General features: G+C 34.1%; 1 protein-coding gene across 1 annotated transcript in view; it reads right to left on the reverse strand.

Annotated features, from left to right (window-relative positions):
- LOC149786038 (E3 ubiquitin-protein ligase rnf213-alpha-like) overlaps window positions 1-17,626 on the reverse strand; it is a 269,011-nt gene that overhangs the window by 206,120 nt on the left and 45,265 nt on the right. Inside the window, exons 11-18 of the mRNA XM_089978107.1 lie at window positions 14,277-14,418; window positions 12,851-13,037; window positions 11,564-11,801; window positions 8,917-9,063; window positions 7,874-7,982; window positions 6,268-6,433; window positions 2,948-3,116; window positions 1,550-1,695 (exon numbers count right to left, since the gene is read on the reverse strand). Coding sequence (XP_089834233.1) covers window positions 1,550-1,695; window positions 2,948-3,116; window positions 6,268-6,433; window positions 7,874-7,982; window positions 8,917-9,063; window positions 11,564-11,801; window positions 12,851-13,037; window positions 14,277-14,418 — 1,304 coding nt within the window. The remainder of the gene's footprint in view (window positions 1-1,549; window positions 1,696-2,947; window positions 3,117-6,267; window positions 6,434-7,873; window positions 7,983-8,916; window positions 9,064-11,563; window positions 11,802-12,850; window positions 13,038-14,276; window positions 14,419-17,626) is intronic.

A 17,626-nucleotide genomic window follows, 5' to 3' on the forward strand; every position in this document is an offset into this window, starting at 1 on the left:
CCTGTCAAGTAGATTTTGAGAATGCAGGTAGCATTCTGTCACATTTGCTCAAATACTGTTGCAGTATTATTTACAAATTCGGTCAATTATGATGACCAGATTCTGAAATGTTAAAGATTTTATTTTAGTAATGATGGCCACATCTGTTGGTAGATCAGCATCATTTATAAAAATTGAAATCCACCTATGCTAGAATGCTTGCTGTCAAATTTGATCAAATTCCTTTTGGTGGTTTATGAAAAAAAGCCTTCAAATAGTTTTTTTTCTATTTGGAATAACAGCAACCATTTTGATGGTGAATCAGCATCATATAAGCAAAATGAACAACCTTCACGCCAGGACGCTTTCTACAAAACTTTGTTGATTAGCTTTTAAGAAGGAGTCATTTGAATAATGTTTCTATTTTTGTCATGGCCACCATATCTGATGGCACACTGGCATCATTTGAACAAATTTTGAGGACCTTCATTCCGTCATGCTTTCTGTCAAATTTGATCAGATTCTGTTAAGTGGCATTCAGATGCAGTGAATAAGGCCAAACAAAAAGTGTTTCCTATTGCAGAGGTTTTAAAATCAGGATATGCAGGTCATTTACTTTCAAATATAATGTGATGTTTGTTTTTACCATTGGAGAAAAAGTGCCATGAAAAAAAACGGGTATGGTCAGCTGACCCAAAACACACATCTTTTTTATATCTAACAGTATTTGTGAATATATGCACATGAAAGACAAAGGATCACACTATAACCTCAATTGGTCTTACAGCCAGATGAGCTAAAAACATTTCAGACAATCATAATTGGTCTTACAGCCAGATGAGCTAAAAACATTTCAGACAATCATAATTGGTCTTACAGCCCGATGAGCTAAAAACATTTCAGACAATCATAATTGGTCTTACAGCCAGATGAGCTAAAAACATTTCAGACAATCATAATTGGTCTTACAGCCCGATGAGCTAAAAACATTTCAGACAATCATAATTGGTCTTACAGCCCGATGAGCTAAAAACATTTCAGACAATCATAATTGGTCTTACAGCCAGATGAGCTAAAAACATTTCAGACAATCATAATTGGTCTTACAGCCAGATGAGCTAAAAGCATTTCAGACAATCATAATAGAATGATGTGCACATATTAGCATATGTCAATAGTGCCTGCCACACAGACGACAAGCAACATCATAAACATCATCTACATTTAACACCATAAAGCTACATTATAGCATCACCATAGAACAATATGAAACATGCAAGAAGAGTTTTAAGAAATTTAGGAAGTACATAATATGTATAAAATGTGTGAATGTACACGATGGCTTAATGCTACATGCATCTGCTATTATGACTGTGAGGGCATAAATATTAAGTCTATGTGACCATTTTAACAATCAAAAACTATTCTCTGACTTAATTAACAATGATAATTACATCTTTAATAACCTTTATGGCCACTATTTTACCCACTAAGCTTACAATTACTTTTCTATGTTGGTAATTTTACCTACCAGACTTGTAATTGCCTTTCAATATGACACATGACTCACCTGCTTTCCCATGTTCTTCTCATCTGGTACTGTGCCAGACCTTCTTCTCCCTCTTCATCACTGTCCTCCATCCCCTCCTCCTCCTCCACCTCCATCATGGTAGCTGGTGACTCCTCACTCATCAACAAGGACCTTGTGGAGAAGTCCTTTTAAAAAAAAACAGATTACTCAATGATTACATTGCTCATCTCTACTTCATTTTTACTAATATCCAATAGCCATTGTAATATATGCAGAAAATACAGACTAAATTGAGCTTGACAATGAAATGTTGTCCCATTTCCTGATTAAAGTTTATCAATCAAGTTGATATGATTTGAACTTTTAATCTTCTCACAATTTAAAATTTTAACTTTTAACTGGAACAAAATAACCAGTATTGTGCTGACATACCATAAAATCATCCACCTACCAACCTACCTAATGTGAATGGGTATAAAAGACATAAAAACAATTTTTTTTAGAAATTGTTATCAAAGTAGAGGCACTATAATAATGAATTAATCAGAGATGAAGTTGTTTGTATTACTGTTATCAAAATCTGCTTGTGAAGCTATCATCGTCTAGACAGATAAGCCAGAATGTAGTGGTGAATGATGTATGTATACAAAACAATAGCTGCTTAATTGTGCCAACTAAAGGTATACTTTAAAAAATGTAAAAATGAATTGTGTAACAAACTGGAAAATAACAAGATATAATAAAAAACATAAAGATGTTAGATTTCTGTAATGAATCTCTGAAATAAAATATAAAAGTAACACATAAAAAACCAGAACCATATGGTTAAGATTTGTTATATTTGTCAAAATGTCACAATACAGTTTCTTCATGCAGTCTGCATTAAAAAATTTATGTGTGAAAAAGCAGAAGCTGATGCATTCAACAAGAATGTATTCCACGGTCAGCAGATACTGGCAAGGTATGCACTCTGCACCAAATTCACCCTTTAGGTGGTATGCACGAGTCAGGTATGTATGCCTACTATAGGATGAGCACAATACAACCATATCTCTGATTACAATACAATCTCATCTCTGATTACAAAACAACTCATCTCTGATTACAATACAACCTCATCACTGTGATTTGCTCTATTTGCTCTAATTGAAAATTTCAAATCAAACCTTTCAGAAAATAAAAATCCTGGATCAATGTCTCATTATTCATTTGCAAGAGGGCACTTTTTCACACAATAATTTGCAAAGTTACATATGCAAAGGAAACTCTTTGCATGAGGATATAATCTTGCAATTGTCAATACTGTATCTTAAACACTCATATCAAACAAATACACATAATGCTGGTATAGAGTTTAAAAAAATAACAATTGATTAGTAAAAAGTTTTCAATAGATCAAAAAGGTGGGTAAACTCTTGATCTGTAAAATGATAATACCCTTGACATCTGGATCAGGAACCTCAACACAAACTTGGAGAAACCTGGAAGATCTTCCGCCACAGTGGCACTGCAAAAACTAGACTTTTCAAAGTCTCTCAGCTGGGTATTGAAAAACCAAACAAAGTGATGAAGCTCTGCCCAGGATGGGTCAGGGACTCCACAGTGCCTGGTAAGATAAAGGAATTTATTTATTCGTGTGGGTCAGAGAGACCCAAACAAAAAAAGAGGGAGGGGAAAGAGGAAAGAGAAATAGAGATTGACTACATATAAAGCCCACAACACATACCGACACATAAGCTGAACAAGAAAATGACAAAGAAAGAAACAATTTTATTTTTTTGGGTTCATTTTAACAGCACTTTTAACACATTACTGGCTGCATGATGCTAAGGAAATAGAAGCCAAGTGCCTTTCTCAAGGAAACATCTAGTCAGCTGACCCAGGCTGACCATTGTATTACAAGTCTGATGCTCTACCAAGTGAGCTACATGGCTCCCAGATTCAAGAAAAGAATGGACTAACTGTGCTGGTAAAACAACCCCAATGTTGTCATGTTTTTAGTAGAGTGGCTTACATACTCAAAACATTTGTAAAAATAGTAATCATCAAGATGCATTCCCCCAAACAAGTTTCTTGGGTCTAGGTATAACGGTATGCATACAGGCTTTAGAAAACTTGTGTTTAACACAAAAATGCACTAAGAATGTACAAATAATGCATGTCTGCAAAGATAACCTCTTAGTCCCCCCCCCCCAACTCCCTCAGTGTAGGTGCTATGACACCAACACTGAACTGTTGCCCAGGATCAAGGAATGGCTGAGATGGAATCAGCCTGTTCACATGTAGTCTCTGATTCCAATGATAGTACAATATGTCCCCCTCTACTTCAGTGAAGCAAGCTAAGTTGATTCTGGAGTAGCTGCATAGAAAAGAATTGCAACACATACATATGTACATATAGGCTAGATAAATAAGCTGATTGCTTTATGTCCTGCCATATTTATGGAGGATGCTTACTTTTAAATATATCCCATCAGATTAAAAGGTAGTCAAGATGAGAGATAACTAAATATGAAGAAATAGTGAAAGAGTCTGAGGATGCAAATGTTGCAGCATGAAAGAGAAATACTGTATTTACCATATATGTTGGGACACCATATTTGTTGGGACACCATAAATTAATTTTGAAAGTAATTTTATTATGCACTGTATGTTCTGGGACACACTGTTTTTTTAAATCACAAGTTGTGGGACACCTTTTAAATCATTTGAAAATTACACATCGTAAAATGCACTCCAACTAAAATTTTATTTTAAAAAATATAAAACTGTATTTGAGACAAAACTGTTTAATCCACAGCAGCATTATCTCATCAACACAACAATTTTCCTGCACATGAATGATCCTTTCTTTTTGTGCATGAATATTTTTGTTAGCTTTCTCATACCATGAAAAATTTTTGTTAGAAAAAACACATCACTTGAAACGAAAACTGCAAGGACTAAAATCAGATTTTTCAAATCTGCACCAGTCATGCTAATTCTCACACTTACGACCCCAATCTTATCATCAGTCCATCTAGGAATAAGATCGAAGTCAGCTTCTGGAGTCGGCATGCTTTGCAATAAAATAACCTTTGAATATCCTTTAAAAAAATGAAAAACCAGTTTCAAAGTATCCAAAGTCAACTTGCATTGTAATAAAATTACCTTTCTCTTCGATGTCCTGTCAGTAAGTTCAAAGAATGAGTTTACTGCTCGCTGTCAATTGTGTTTATTCACTACCTGGCTATGTGCTTGGTATCTGTAGCTATAATTAATACAAATGGGCCTTGAAGTTTGTAGGTAAATAGTGTACACATCAATAACTTGCTTTTTTGTAAACTGTGCTAGTGAAAAGATTATCACTTGCACTCAAGTGACTGTATTTTCAAATAAAAAATTTTATTTGTGAGATACTGTCATATAGATGACCTGGCTATAATTCAATCTTGGTTATTTTGCACCTAACACCATGTCATGCATAAATGGCAGTTGTCTTCAAGATATCAGTTGACAATTTCCATCTCATTTGCGAAATCATCTGCTTCTCTTCTGGCCTTCACAAATTCATCAAATGATTTTATCTTCTCCATATCTTGGCCATGCTGGGTCATCGATGTCCATGCATGAAGCAATATATTGTGTCACTTTAAAATTTGCATTCTTTCAATTTATTTTCACAATTCCTGTGAATGCTGGTGAAAAGGAACCAAAGTTAGCTGCCATATCTTGACCATCTTTGTATATACAATTTTTTTTTTTAAATCGGCTTGAGGTCGGCTTGCTGTGCAATAAAATAATTTTCGTATTGATATCCTTTAAAAAAACAGAAAAAAACAGCTTCAAATTGTCCAAAGTTGGCTTTTGAGGTTGGCTTGCTTTGTAATAAAAATAACTTTTGTCTTTGATGTCCTGTCAGCAAGTTCAAAGAATGAGTTTGCTGCTCTCTGCCAGTTGTGTTTATTCACCACCTGGGCTTCTATCTGCTTTGCAGCTGTAGTTATAATTCAAACAAGCTTTGTCATATGCAGGTAATAGTATACACAGCAACTTGCTTTAATGATACTTTTGTAACCCGTGCTAGTGAAAAGATTCTCACTTGCACTCAAGTGAATGTGTTGTTAAATAATGATTTTTATTTGTGAGATACTGTCATATAGTTGACCTGGATATAACTCAGTTTTGGTTATTTTATACCTAACACCGTGTCATGCATGAATGAAAGTTGTCTTCAAAATATCAACTGATTATTTCTCTCTCATTTGTTATTTGTTGGATCCAGTTTTCAGTCAGATAACATATTCAAACCTCTGAGCACAACCAAACACGATTGGTTTCTCAATGTTCATGTCAATGAACAATGAGTCCTGTGTTATCAGACTTAAGCGATACACACTACAGTATGGAAGCCTACGCTACATATTTTATTCTTTAATAGATGAAATAAGTGCTTATTTCATCTATTTTATTTCAACGTGGAGTAGTGGGGGCATAAATTCAATACAAATTTATTTCATTTCTTAAGTCTTGGGACATATGACCTAGGTAAAAAAAGTGTCACTATAAGTTCTGGAACAGGAACAAAATAATTTTATAGTGTCCTAATATATATGGTAAATGCAGTGACAGAATCAGAGACAAAAAGAGCGAGAATATAAAACAGCGATGAAGTACAGAAATATATGTTAAAAATTCTGTGCACCTACAATGGATCAATTAACCTATAAAAATACAGGGAGTACATTCTACAGTGGACAAGTTTTTCTCCAACTTACCCAAGAAGAACCTTCAAGCAGTCCGCTGGTGTCCCCCATGAGACATTGGGATCTATATCACTGACTCCACATCCCTGGTCAAGTCGACTCAGATACTGGTAGGGCCGTTGAAAGACTGTTCCTGTAAACTCCTTCAAGTCAAACTGCGGATCTTCCTCTTTGAAATCTGCAATCAGGATTACAATCCTTGAAAATTTTTCACATTAAAATAGCATGTAATTCCAAATATGTTTTATGCCCTTAAAATGTAATCAACATAAATTCTCAATGCATCAGCAGTCCTGCCAACTCTGACGAGTCCGTCTCAGTAAGGCAGTTGATTTTTTTCGTAAGATTGACCAGTTTTCAGTAAGGTTTAACAAAATCTCAATAACTGTTATTGTAAAGCTGGAAAACGTAATTAAAGTTCAACGCATCAATGATAAACATTATGTTCAACTGAAAAGTTGTAAAGTAAGCGTAGACTTTATTTACCACTAGTAAAGCTGCACAAACTCTAGTTCCTAACCCTAAGCAGCTTAATGGCTTGTTGCTTTCTCTCAACTTCACTTAATTCTTTGGAAATTCTTTTCCATTTCACAGGACAAAGGCAATCATATCTCCCACCATGAGACATACTCAAATTGGCATGTGATGTCCAATAAATGTAATTGTGTCCTTTCCAGCTTTTATTCACAAGAATTTGAATATTCCTTTTTATTCTTCTGTGTTGAATATTAACACCTTTCAAACAGCTTATTTTCCCTTTCATCTTAAATATGTATCACTATCTGGACGCCATTTTTAAAAATTATATAATCAACAGTTTGATCATGCAGATGCCTCGCATGAACAAACAGGTGCAGTTTAAAGCATCTGGGGTGCTGCTGTAAAGTTAGTCTGGTTCCCTGACTAATTTCACTAAGATGAAATCCAGATGAATCAATTATCTGGAGTTTTCAGCAATGATCATTTTTCTGTAGTTTTTGCTAGTATGCCATAAGTCCGTATTTTAAGGAGAATAATTGTAAGACTTATGACAAAATCATAAGAGCTGGCAGGTCTGCATCAATGTATCTTATATCAGTTATAGACATTTCAGGAGCCAAAATTTGTCGCTTAATTGTTGATGTCTCTGTGTAAAGTAATATACTGATATATATTTTATAATACAAGTCATGTGGCAAGTAACAGCCCTTTCCAGTGCATTGGATCCAGTAAGGGACTGCTTGTCAAGAGCTGACGAAATATAAACAAACAATGAGCAGTGCCAAATTAATGGTAGCTTTTAAGTAGCCTAGGCAATTCTGACTTGCTGAGTTTTTGTCAAAGGTAAAATTACAAAACTTTACACAATTATAAATCAAACAGAAAACTGGATATCATGCTTTACTGGTTTGAACTGTGATGATAAAATGGTAACCTAGTTGCTATTGACCTACAAAATGTGAAGCAAGAGTGCCATTTATTTCTTAATATTGAGTACATTAGCTGTACATTTTATCCCATTATATGCCAGACAAAATTCATTGTCACTTTATTACAATAATAATTTTAATGGTTCCTTTTTTTTCAAAGCTGTACAAAACTTAGGATACTTTGAGAGAGTAATATACAAAGTCCTCACCTCTTGGCTTCAATCTGTTGGTCAGTATATCCAAACTTTCTTGAGGGGATCGGCAGGTCAAGAATGGCAGAAAGTCAAATACATGATGGACATAACATGCACTTCCTCCCTGTTGATGTAAGCAGAATAAATTTATTATTTTCCTTCTCATGCAATGATGGTCTAACAGATAAATTGATAAACTGAGTTGGTAAAGCCTGTAGTAATTAAAGAATAAATCTGCATGCAATAAACTTTTTTCTGATGCCTCTTTCTAAAAAATATTGCCAATGATAATCCTACCATCATATATGTATGAAAGTAAATATGTGCACAAAATTTCATTAATCTGTATATGCTTAATGCTGTGAATTATTAATTATTATTATTATTGCATATCATTACCATCATCCCACTTTCAATTGGACTTAACCCTGTCTGAAACGAAAATTTATATGACTAGAGACCATGAAGGGCACAGAAAAAATATACTTCATTGGGAATTGTTTTAGTTTGTTTCTCATACTGGAAAATGAACATAAACTTGAGCTTCTCATGAAACAATAGATGCCTCTGCTTAAGTAATTTCCAGAGGAAGATTTGTAAAAAAAAGATACATAAAACCTCCGAAAGCCTTTAAAGAACTACAATAGTACCTATGCCTGTCAAAAACTTTGTTAGCGTTTTTTTATCTTTTGCAAACAAAATCAAATTATAAAGATCACATTGCTGGCATAGTTGGTGTCAAATCAGATCAAAATTTGTGCTAAACTCTTAATATAAATAGTTTGTAGTTCTAAAATGAATACTGTTACCTGATACAACCATTTTACAGTAAATGAGACTGTTGCTTGTAACAGTAGTAGTAGAAGGAGTAGGAGCTGTGGTAGTGACTTGCCTGTACAAGTCACCAAGACACAGGAACACAAAAATCACAATACCAGAATCAGCAATTTTTAATATTTCATATTCCGCTCCAGTAGATGATAGGGGATTTTTGTATACAAGACACAAGATTATGAAGACTAACTGTTATAATGATTATAGTTTAAATAAAACTGTACCTTTCTTGCCTGAGTTAATTCAACAATTGGTATTGTTTCTATGAGGTATAGATCTCTAGGTAAACGTCTCCATACGCATCCAGACTTGTCTGTCAAGCATCCCAAGATGAGTAGATTGAACAGGAAAAAGTCAACTCCTTCCTGGACCTTAGATATAATACAGAAAGACTTGGTTTTAAAGCCATTGCATGGAGACACATGAAAATCAGGGTGTAAGTTCATTCTCAAAAAAATCACTCTTAACCTCATGACTTCCCATCCGTAAATGGAGTTAGCAAGAATGTTGTAGAAGAACTGTCTTTGCTTTAAGATGGAACATCTCAAGTGATAACAAAATCAACCAAGAGCTTAAGGAAATATAAACATTTGTACAACCTCAACCAAAATCCAAATGCAAATCTTATATATATCTGACCTTGATCTCAAGGTCAAGGGTAAAGGTGTATGAAAAAGAATCAATTATCTTTGCTTCATGACTAGATATCCTAAGTATTGTGTAGACATAAACAAATGAAAAGCTTTAATGTCAAAACATAGAATATCACTGTCTGTGACCCTGACCACAAGGTCAAATTGGAGTAAGTGTGTAACAGAGAAAGATGTCTTTGCTTCAAGAAGTGACATCTGAAGTATGAATTGAATCCATCCTCGGGTTATGGAAAAAATGCAAAAGAAAAATCCTAATGCAAATCCTTAAATATCTGTGACACTGACCCTAAAAAAAGTAAAAGGAGGAAGAATATTGTTGCACATAAAATTTTAAAAATTTGATACGTCTAAAAAATATAAGCATAATCAATCAAATGCTGAAGGAAATAGAATCCAATAAACATTTTCCCCATAACCTAACAAAAGGCTCATATGTATGTGTGTGTGTTCAATGGCATGCTAACATAAAAATGGCTACACCGTGTCAATTAATGATACAATTTTAAATAGAAAACTGCACAGATAACTTAAGATAAGCCCCTTCCAAAATAAAATGAAAAATTAACCATTAATGAAAAATTAACCATAAATGAAAAGGATTAGATGTTATGATTCTGTAAAATGTATATAAAGCAAAACATTAAGGAGAATATTATAAAATCATTTAAATATAGGGGAAATATCTGCAACATAAACTGAATTCCCTCAAAAAGTCAATGGCATATCATCATAAGGTTACTTACTTTGAATTCACAAAAACAAAACTTTAGCCTCACAGAATGAAAGTTAATACACTTGACAAGAAAAAAGTACTTTCCATTGTCAGTAAACACTAGTAAGGAAACACTCTGGTCAAAGTTCACAGTTGCCTGAGATGGAGCTACCAAATAGTGTCAAGATCTGCTGAGGACAAAACTCATGGAGTGCCCTGAAGTAGCAATGATGATTTCCAAATGCTCACTGATTAAAGAGTCCCTTCTTCTGATCAAGGATTGTCAGAAATGACAGGTGGCATCTTTTGGAGGCTGAGGTACTAAGCTTGGCATTGTAAATGGAGAGTGCAGAAAGGCCACATATTGGTCTCCATAATTGCCTGTATACACAGGGTTCAACTGACTTGATGACATATTGAATTCTGGGAACTTATTGTAATGAGGTCTTTGTCCCTTGTAGTACGCCTAGGCCATAGAAACAGAAACAGACAATGTTTGTAGTGAGGATATTGTCCAAGTCATAATGTTGGGATGGGTTACGGGATATTTGATATATATGACTAGTCCATGTATCGATGGAGCAACAGGATACTTTGTTTTGTTCATTAGCTCATTGTTTATCATCAAGAGGTGTAGAATGGAGCCATGAGGAGGCAAGGGCTAAAGGTATTTCCAGCAATGAGGAGTCCTTTGGTGGTTACATAGATGACAGGGCTGTCTCTGATCTTGTAGATTTCTGGCATTTTGGGCCAGGATACCATCCCATTTAGTTAAATTCTGCTTGGAAATTTCTTTTAAAGTTGGTTAAAGGTTTTTATTAGTAACAGTGGTTATATTTGGTTGATAACAAATATTTGTACAAAATTAAAAGTGCTTATTGCTTTTTGCCAAGTTCTAACAAATTTGGTCAAATTCTGTTCTGTTTTGAAAAGAAGTCATTTAAGAGCTTAAAGGAAACTCTTAATTCCATGATGCTATCTCTTAAATTGGAATTATAGTGGCTTTTGAGCAAATAACATATTCTGATGGACTATGCATAACATACAGGACCATATCATAAACTCACTTGGACTTATGGCCAGGTGTGTTTTAAAAAAATGCTGATGCTGCCAGAAAAGCATTTGCAATATTTTGCTTTCCATTAATGTAGGTTCTATAACAAACTGTTTGACAAGGATCACAGTACTGTTGAAAAATAAAAAATAAAAAGTGTTTGGAGAGCTAATTGATGACTAGATGAATATGAATTCAATAATACCCTTTTAAAAAGGCCGGGAACATATTAAATAGGGTTCACTAATCATTTCTGCTACAAATGAAACTTTATAAGTAGGACTTACCTCAACTGTATTATCCATGTTCTAGTAGATAGTGAGCATAATGAATAGATAGAAATATGATTTCAGTGCCCACCCACCCTACTTTTCTTTTCCAAATGACAATCAGATGTATTAGAAAAGGTTAAGTCACCAGTTATAAATGAACATCCTACAAGTATTACTTACCTCATGTGCGATGTCCAGATGAAAGATGCGTGGTGTTGTGACACCTGTTGGCAGTATGTGGCTCAACAGAATCTGAGTCACCTCTGAGACATTTATCTCTTTTTCCTGGAGGGGGATATTCACAAGATCTGTCATCTTGTGTTGAGGATTTTTCTGCATCAGCTCTTCATTCCTTCTCTTAACATACAAAGACTTTCCTACCCCTGCTCGCCAGGACTTCACAACACGAACAGTAGAGCTAATAAATGAAGATTTTGCCAATAATTTCATAAAACATGTATTTTCCTAGCCAACCACTGATAAGAAAAACCTAAAATTGCAGGATACCTTTGAAAATCTGGTTGAGTAATTAATATAATTAATTAATATAATAAGATAAAAATTTGTTGCAATTACACAAGATAATTGCCAAAAATGTTGAAACTGGCAAACAAAAACCAATGTAATCAGTGACTAAACAATTCACTCCTATGTAACGTTTTAGTAATCTCTTGATGTCTGGGTTGTTAAGAGGAAATCATGAAAGGTTTTTCTATTTTTTAGTGGTGGCAGTCGTATCTTATGCTTTCAGTCACATCTGGTCCAATTTTGTTGAGCAGTTTCTGTGATGAAACTATCTGAAGGCTTTTCTATTTTAAATAATGGTGGCCATACTTGAGGTAGATGAGAATAATTTTCAACATCTAAAAGACCTCCATGCTAGGATACTTTCTGTTAAATTCTGCTGCATAAATTATGAGAAGAAAGAAGTTATTTAAATGTTTTTCTATTTTTGGTAAGAATGCCCACATCTGAATGTGGATCAGTAGCATCTTCACACATCTGGAAGAACTTCATGCAAAAAGAAGCTTTCTGCCAAATGCGGCCAAGTTCTGCAGAGCAGTATTTGAGAAGAAGTTGTATATAACAATTATGAATGGAAGATGCACAATAAATAAAGAACCATAAATGAAAATACATAAGCTCACCAGGCCTTAAAGGCAGGTTATCTAAAAACTTGTAACATCATCATGATGTTAACAGCAAAGTATGTATCTAAAGTGAATTAATACTAAGTATATTTTAATGTTTTTTTTTGTGACATCATTCATTTTTCATTGATATAAGTTACATTTGATATATTTGCTGAACCCACATAAGAATTGGCAACACCAAACAGATAAACTAAATTTACAATATGTTAGAAGAGTGAATCCAGGCTCAGCTGCATTAGTGTTTGTTTCTTTTGTACAGAAAGAAGATGATACTTACCCACGCACGCACACACCCACAAACACACACACACACCTGTCAAAATCCACAGCTGCAGCTGTATTTCCTTCCTGCACTTGAAGTTTTCCCCTGACATAGTCAGCAATATGATGAATATCTGGAATTGGCAGTGGGGGCCGTCTGAACTTGTCCAGAGCTGTGATGATTTGAGATTTGTACTCATTCTCTGCACTGCAGACCACAACTAGTCTGTATGGAAGACCTGAAATGATTTAAATTGATGGTCTGGCATGTAAACTATTTCCCCACTGAAACCCTCATCCCACCATGATCTAAAACACTGACTGTTCAGTGTCCATCAGTAATTTTACATGCAATGCTAGATGGTAATCAATCAATACAAATACAATAAATATAAATTTAAATAAATAATGATGCTGATGATTAAAAGATGAATGATATTGTAAGTGTTAGATCTTGCAATTAGCAGCCATAGTCCAAGTTTTAATCAAATATGAATATTGTAAATATTGGTATTTTTAATTAAAATTTTTTAACCACAATGAACAAAAATATACTACTATCCATAGTATTCCCAAACTCGCAAACAAAATGTAAGACTTATGAGTCAGCCTTTACAAATTTCACTTAATAATAATAATAATAATAATAATAATAATAATGACTATTTAAAGAAGAAGCTCATTTAGTCAACTGACCAATCTTCTATGAAGCTTTTTACAACTACATTTTTATAAACATATAAATAATGCACAATTTTTGCAAGATGGGGTGTCTTTAGACAACAAATTCTATTAAAAACTAGACAACTGATCTGCTGCTACAATAAGATATGTACAAGGCTTCAAGGATGAGTACATACAGGATTCATACAAATAGTGGCAGCAAATATATGTAAAACATTATAGGTGAGTACAGGATAATAATGTTTTAAAGAGTAGTAGTACTGAACTGACTATCATCTGTAATAAAAGCCAGATCAACCATGTAATAAACATTAAATGGGTATGTAATAAATGCATATGTAATGGTTAGGTTTATTTTGAAAGATATTATACAAATTCTGAAAATTTAGTTTGTCATACTATGAAAGTCTTTGTAATAGAATTGAAATAATACATATAACAGAATGTCCTGCAACCATAGTGGCCACACACATACGATGTTTTAACTAAATCTTCTCTTTTGAACAAGAAAAGATCCCTTTTTTAAACTTCCCAAAAGAAACCTTTTATTCATCATCTTAAGCTTCTGTTCTCAAGGAAACGTTTTCAAGCAAAATTTCTTTAGACACTCCTGAAATTTATGAAAATGGCTCTGTAGAGGAAAGAAAAGGGTCCTGTTACCTTCACTGATATTTGTTTTCATTGTAGCTTAACATCTGTAGTTTATAGCAACCAAATGATCCATAAAAACTGACACCTCACAAATAAAGTATTATGTAATGTATTCAAACAAAACCTTATTTTACTCCTCTTACCAAGGTTTTTTGTTTGCTGCATGTACTGCTCTAATCGTCGTTCCCCACGGTCACTGACCTCAAAGTCCAAAAGGTCACCATTGACCAGACAGTGGATCTTACTGCTTGTGTCAGCTACAGTCCTTCTCCAGAAGACATCCAGCTACAGGTATAAAAAGAGCAAAAATAATCATGGCTAAATAAAGTAAATTTATATAACAGCCTCTCTAAGGACAAGCTTCACAGTCAAGTGGCCTGTACATACAACTGGACTGTGTATAGCTGCCATGTTAAAAAACTGAACCACTTCCATATGAGCTCCCTCAGGAAACTACTGAAAATCAGATGGCAGGACAAGATACTGAACACAGAGGTGCTCACTCAGGCCAACATGACAGGCATCCACACCATGCTGTACAAGGCACAACTCTGATGGGCTGGCCATGTTGTCCACATGCCGGTAGAATGCCTACCTGAGGTCTTCTATGGAGAGCTAGCGCAAGGCAAGAGGTCTCACAGTGGTCAAAAAAAGAGGTATAAGGATACCCTCAAGGCCTCTCTGAAGAACTTAGGCATTGATTCTGACAGCTGGGAGAGTGTCGCTGCTGATCGATCTGCTTGCCACAGTCAAGTCAATGCCAGTGCAGCAGCCTTTGAGCAGAAAAGACTGGAGGACACAGCTGAGAAACGTGATCTGCGCATATCCAGGAACAGCATTCCACAACTCCCAGTCAGTAACCTGTACATCCATGTCCCCACTGCAACAGACTCTTCCAGGCCTGGATCGGACTGATCAGCCATCTCTGGACCACCCCCACCCCCAGTGAATCAATGCATTATATGGTCCTCGTCAACACCGATGGACAAACATCATCACATACAACTCATATGTAATGCATGTAAAGAGAAAATGAGTGACAGATAGATGGACTGACAAAAAAATGGGTAAGTAAAAAAAGAAGAAAATGTTATTTTAAATATAAAATACAAGACAAACAGACCTACATGATGAAGAGTTTACATAGGTAGTATATCTGGGTCCAGGGGACCAAAACCTAGCAGTCTTTGATTAGATTTGGCAGGTAGTTGCTATATAAAAAGAACATATACAGGAAACTTTAAATTTCGATTATAGAGAAAATCTTGAAATGTAAATTATTAATTCTCCCTGTAGAACATTATGCATTGACTAAATCTTTTTCTCTGGAAAATGGTAAAATTTACTCCAATTCCCAAAATTTCATGAAGAGTAGATTGTCTCAATATTATCTACACCATTAAAACCCTTATCTAAAGGCTTGCTTTCCTGTTATGTGTGGCATCATTCCAGAACAAGATGACCAGCAATTAATGCACAATTATACTGATTGCATGATCATTTCAAGTTAAAATAAATACTGATTTTGTGCACTAGTCACAAATCATGAGCAAAGAAAAAGAGCTATTGCTTTCCTTTTTCTATATAATTTCTAGATGAAGAAAAATGTAGAAAATTGGGATCTATAGATTATATAAAATTGGGATCTATAGATTATATTGTGCCCAGCCAGGAAGTATTATCAAAAGATTTTAAAGTAAGCCATACTTCTCATTATTTTTGTCCCAAGCATATTACAAGCAATCAGATCATCAAAAATCATTCTTAATGCTGAATAAAGATTTAGACCTATCAAAGAGGCAATCATAGCAGAAAAATGAAAGATTGAGAAAGAGAAAAAATAAACAGAAGAATATTTAAAAATAATCTGGCCGCTTTCATAATGTTCATGTTTGAACCTCTGCCTTAGACATTCATGACAGAGAATAAAGAGCAGTAAACATTAAGTAGAACAAGGTGAATATGTTAAAAGATATGGGATACATTCAATGGGAGCACAGTTTGCTATGTACCAATTCAAAGAATTGCTTTTACTTTTGAAGAATTATTGTAATTATATTCACTATATATATTTTCTAAATTTGGCTAATATAATACAAAAAGTTTTTAAAAAATGCACTGAGATCATGCTTTCAATTTTATTGCAATGTCATTTTTCTTATGTTTGTCATAATTCTTTTTCTCAATCTAGTTATGACTATTGACTACAGGTGTAGAATTATTACCACAGTCAAAATAAGCTCTAAATTAGTTCTAAGAAAGTGACATGGTATTCTTTTGTAAGTAAATACTTTTTTCATCTGCATTTACCATCATGCCATTTTCCTTATACCATATGTGAAGCCTGCTCAATGTCATTTGAAGATTGTTTTCCAATTGAATTTGCAGCCATGTTTAAGTAGAGAGAATAGTATCATGAGTATGTATGTATGTATGTATGTATATATATATATATATATATATATATATATATATATATATATATATATATATATATATATATATACACACACACACGTCAAATGGATTTTAAAGACAACCACTTGGTGTGTATTTTTATACAATGTCAGTGTGGTTGTGATTATGTGAGCTTTTGCAAAAATGTGAATGTATATGATGATATTTGTCCATACAGTGGTCCCCCTCTTATATGTCCACCCCTTCTGTACTGTGAAGCTGGCCTTAGAAGAGGGGTGACCTTTCCAGAGGGGGACTATATCTGTGAGAAGTGTAAGTGTATATATATAGTAAGAAAGCTACATGTAACTTCAAATATCTTCATTTAAAAGTAAAATTAATCAATTATTAAAAGGCTCTTTTCTTATGAGTATACTTATTTCAAGTGAGCATACATTAATAGTTCTTGATTCTTATGCATGAAATGTAAGTAGGGTCTTGTTAGCACACATATTGCAAGACAATTCAAAACATTATTCAAAATCTTGGTAACAACATCACTTGGCATTTACAACCATTCTATTTCACATTTACTCCATTTTTCCACTGCTGCAGAATATTCTATTTTCTGTTATGATGTTGTTTATTTGAGTCTTTCCAACATCAAATTTTGTGGCAAGAACTCTTGAACTGTCCCCAATATCACTGAGTGGAACAAATTTTACATTTTCTTCTAAAATAATAATTATCTGTTTATGTGATGACATGTTAAAGTTTTGTGACAATTAATTCCTATGTTCCTACAGTGCTGCAATTGAATTATTCTGATAAAACTTTTGCAGAATAAATGAAATGCCTTGTTTTTAAAGAAAGTGATTCATGTATTGTCACATGATTTGTCAGTCTTCATCTGATACCCTATTTAGTTCAAGGTTAATTTCTCTTTGTGTGTGAATCCACAACTATTTTTAGCCTATGCTGACCCTGTTATGATCCCGACAATTACATCACGTTGTAATCGCTCTTTTCATTAATGAAAATCTCTTATCAGGAAAGAGATAAGTGGATTACTTATCTTATTATATGAATTAAATAT

The sequence above is a fragment of the Sinohyriopsis cumingii genome, chromosome 12, assembly GCF_028554795.1.
Source record: "Sinohyriopsis cumingii isolate HCF-2022 chromosome 12, ASM2855479v2, whole genome shotgun sequence".
In the NCBI taxonomy this organism is placed as follows: Eukaryota; Metazoa; Mollusca; class Bivalvia; order Unionida; family Unionidae; genus Sinohyriopsis; species Sinohyriopsis cumingii.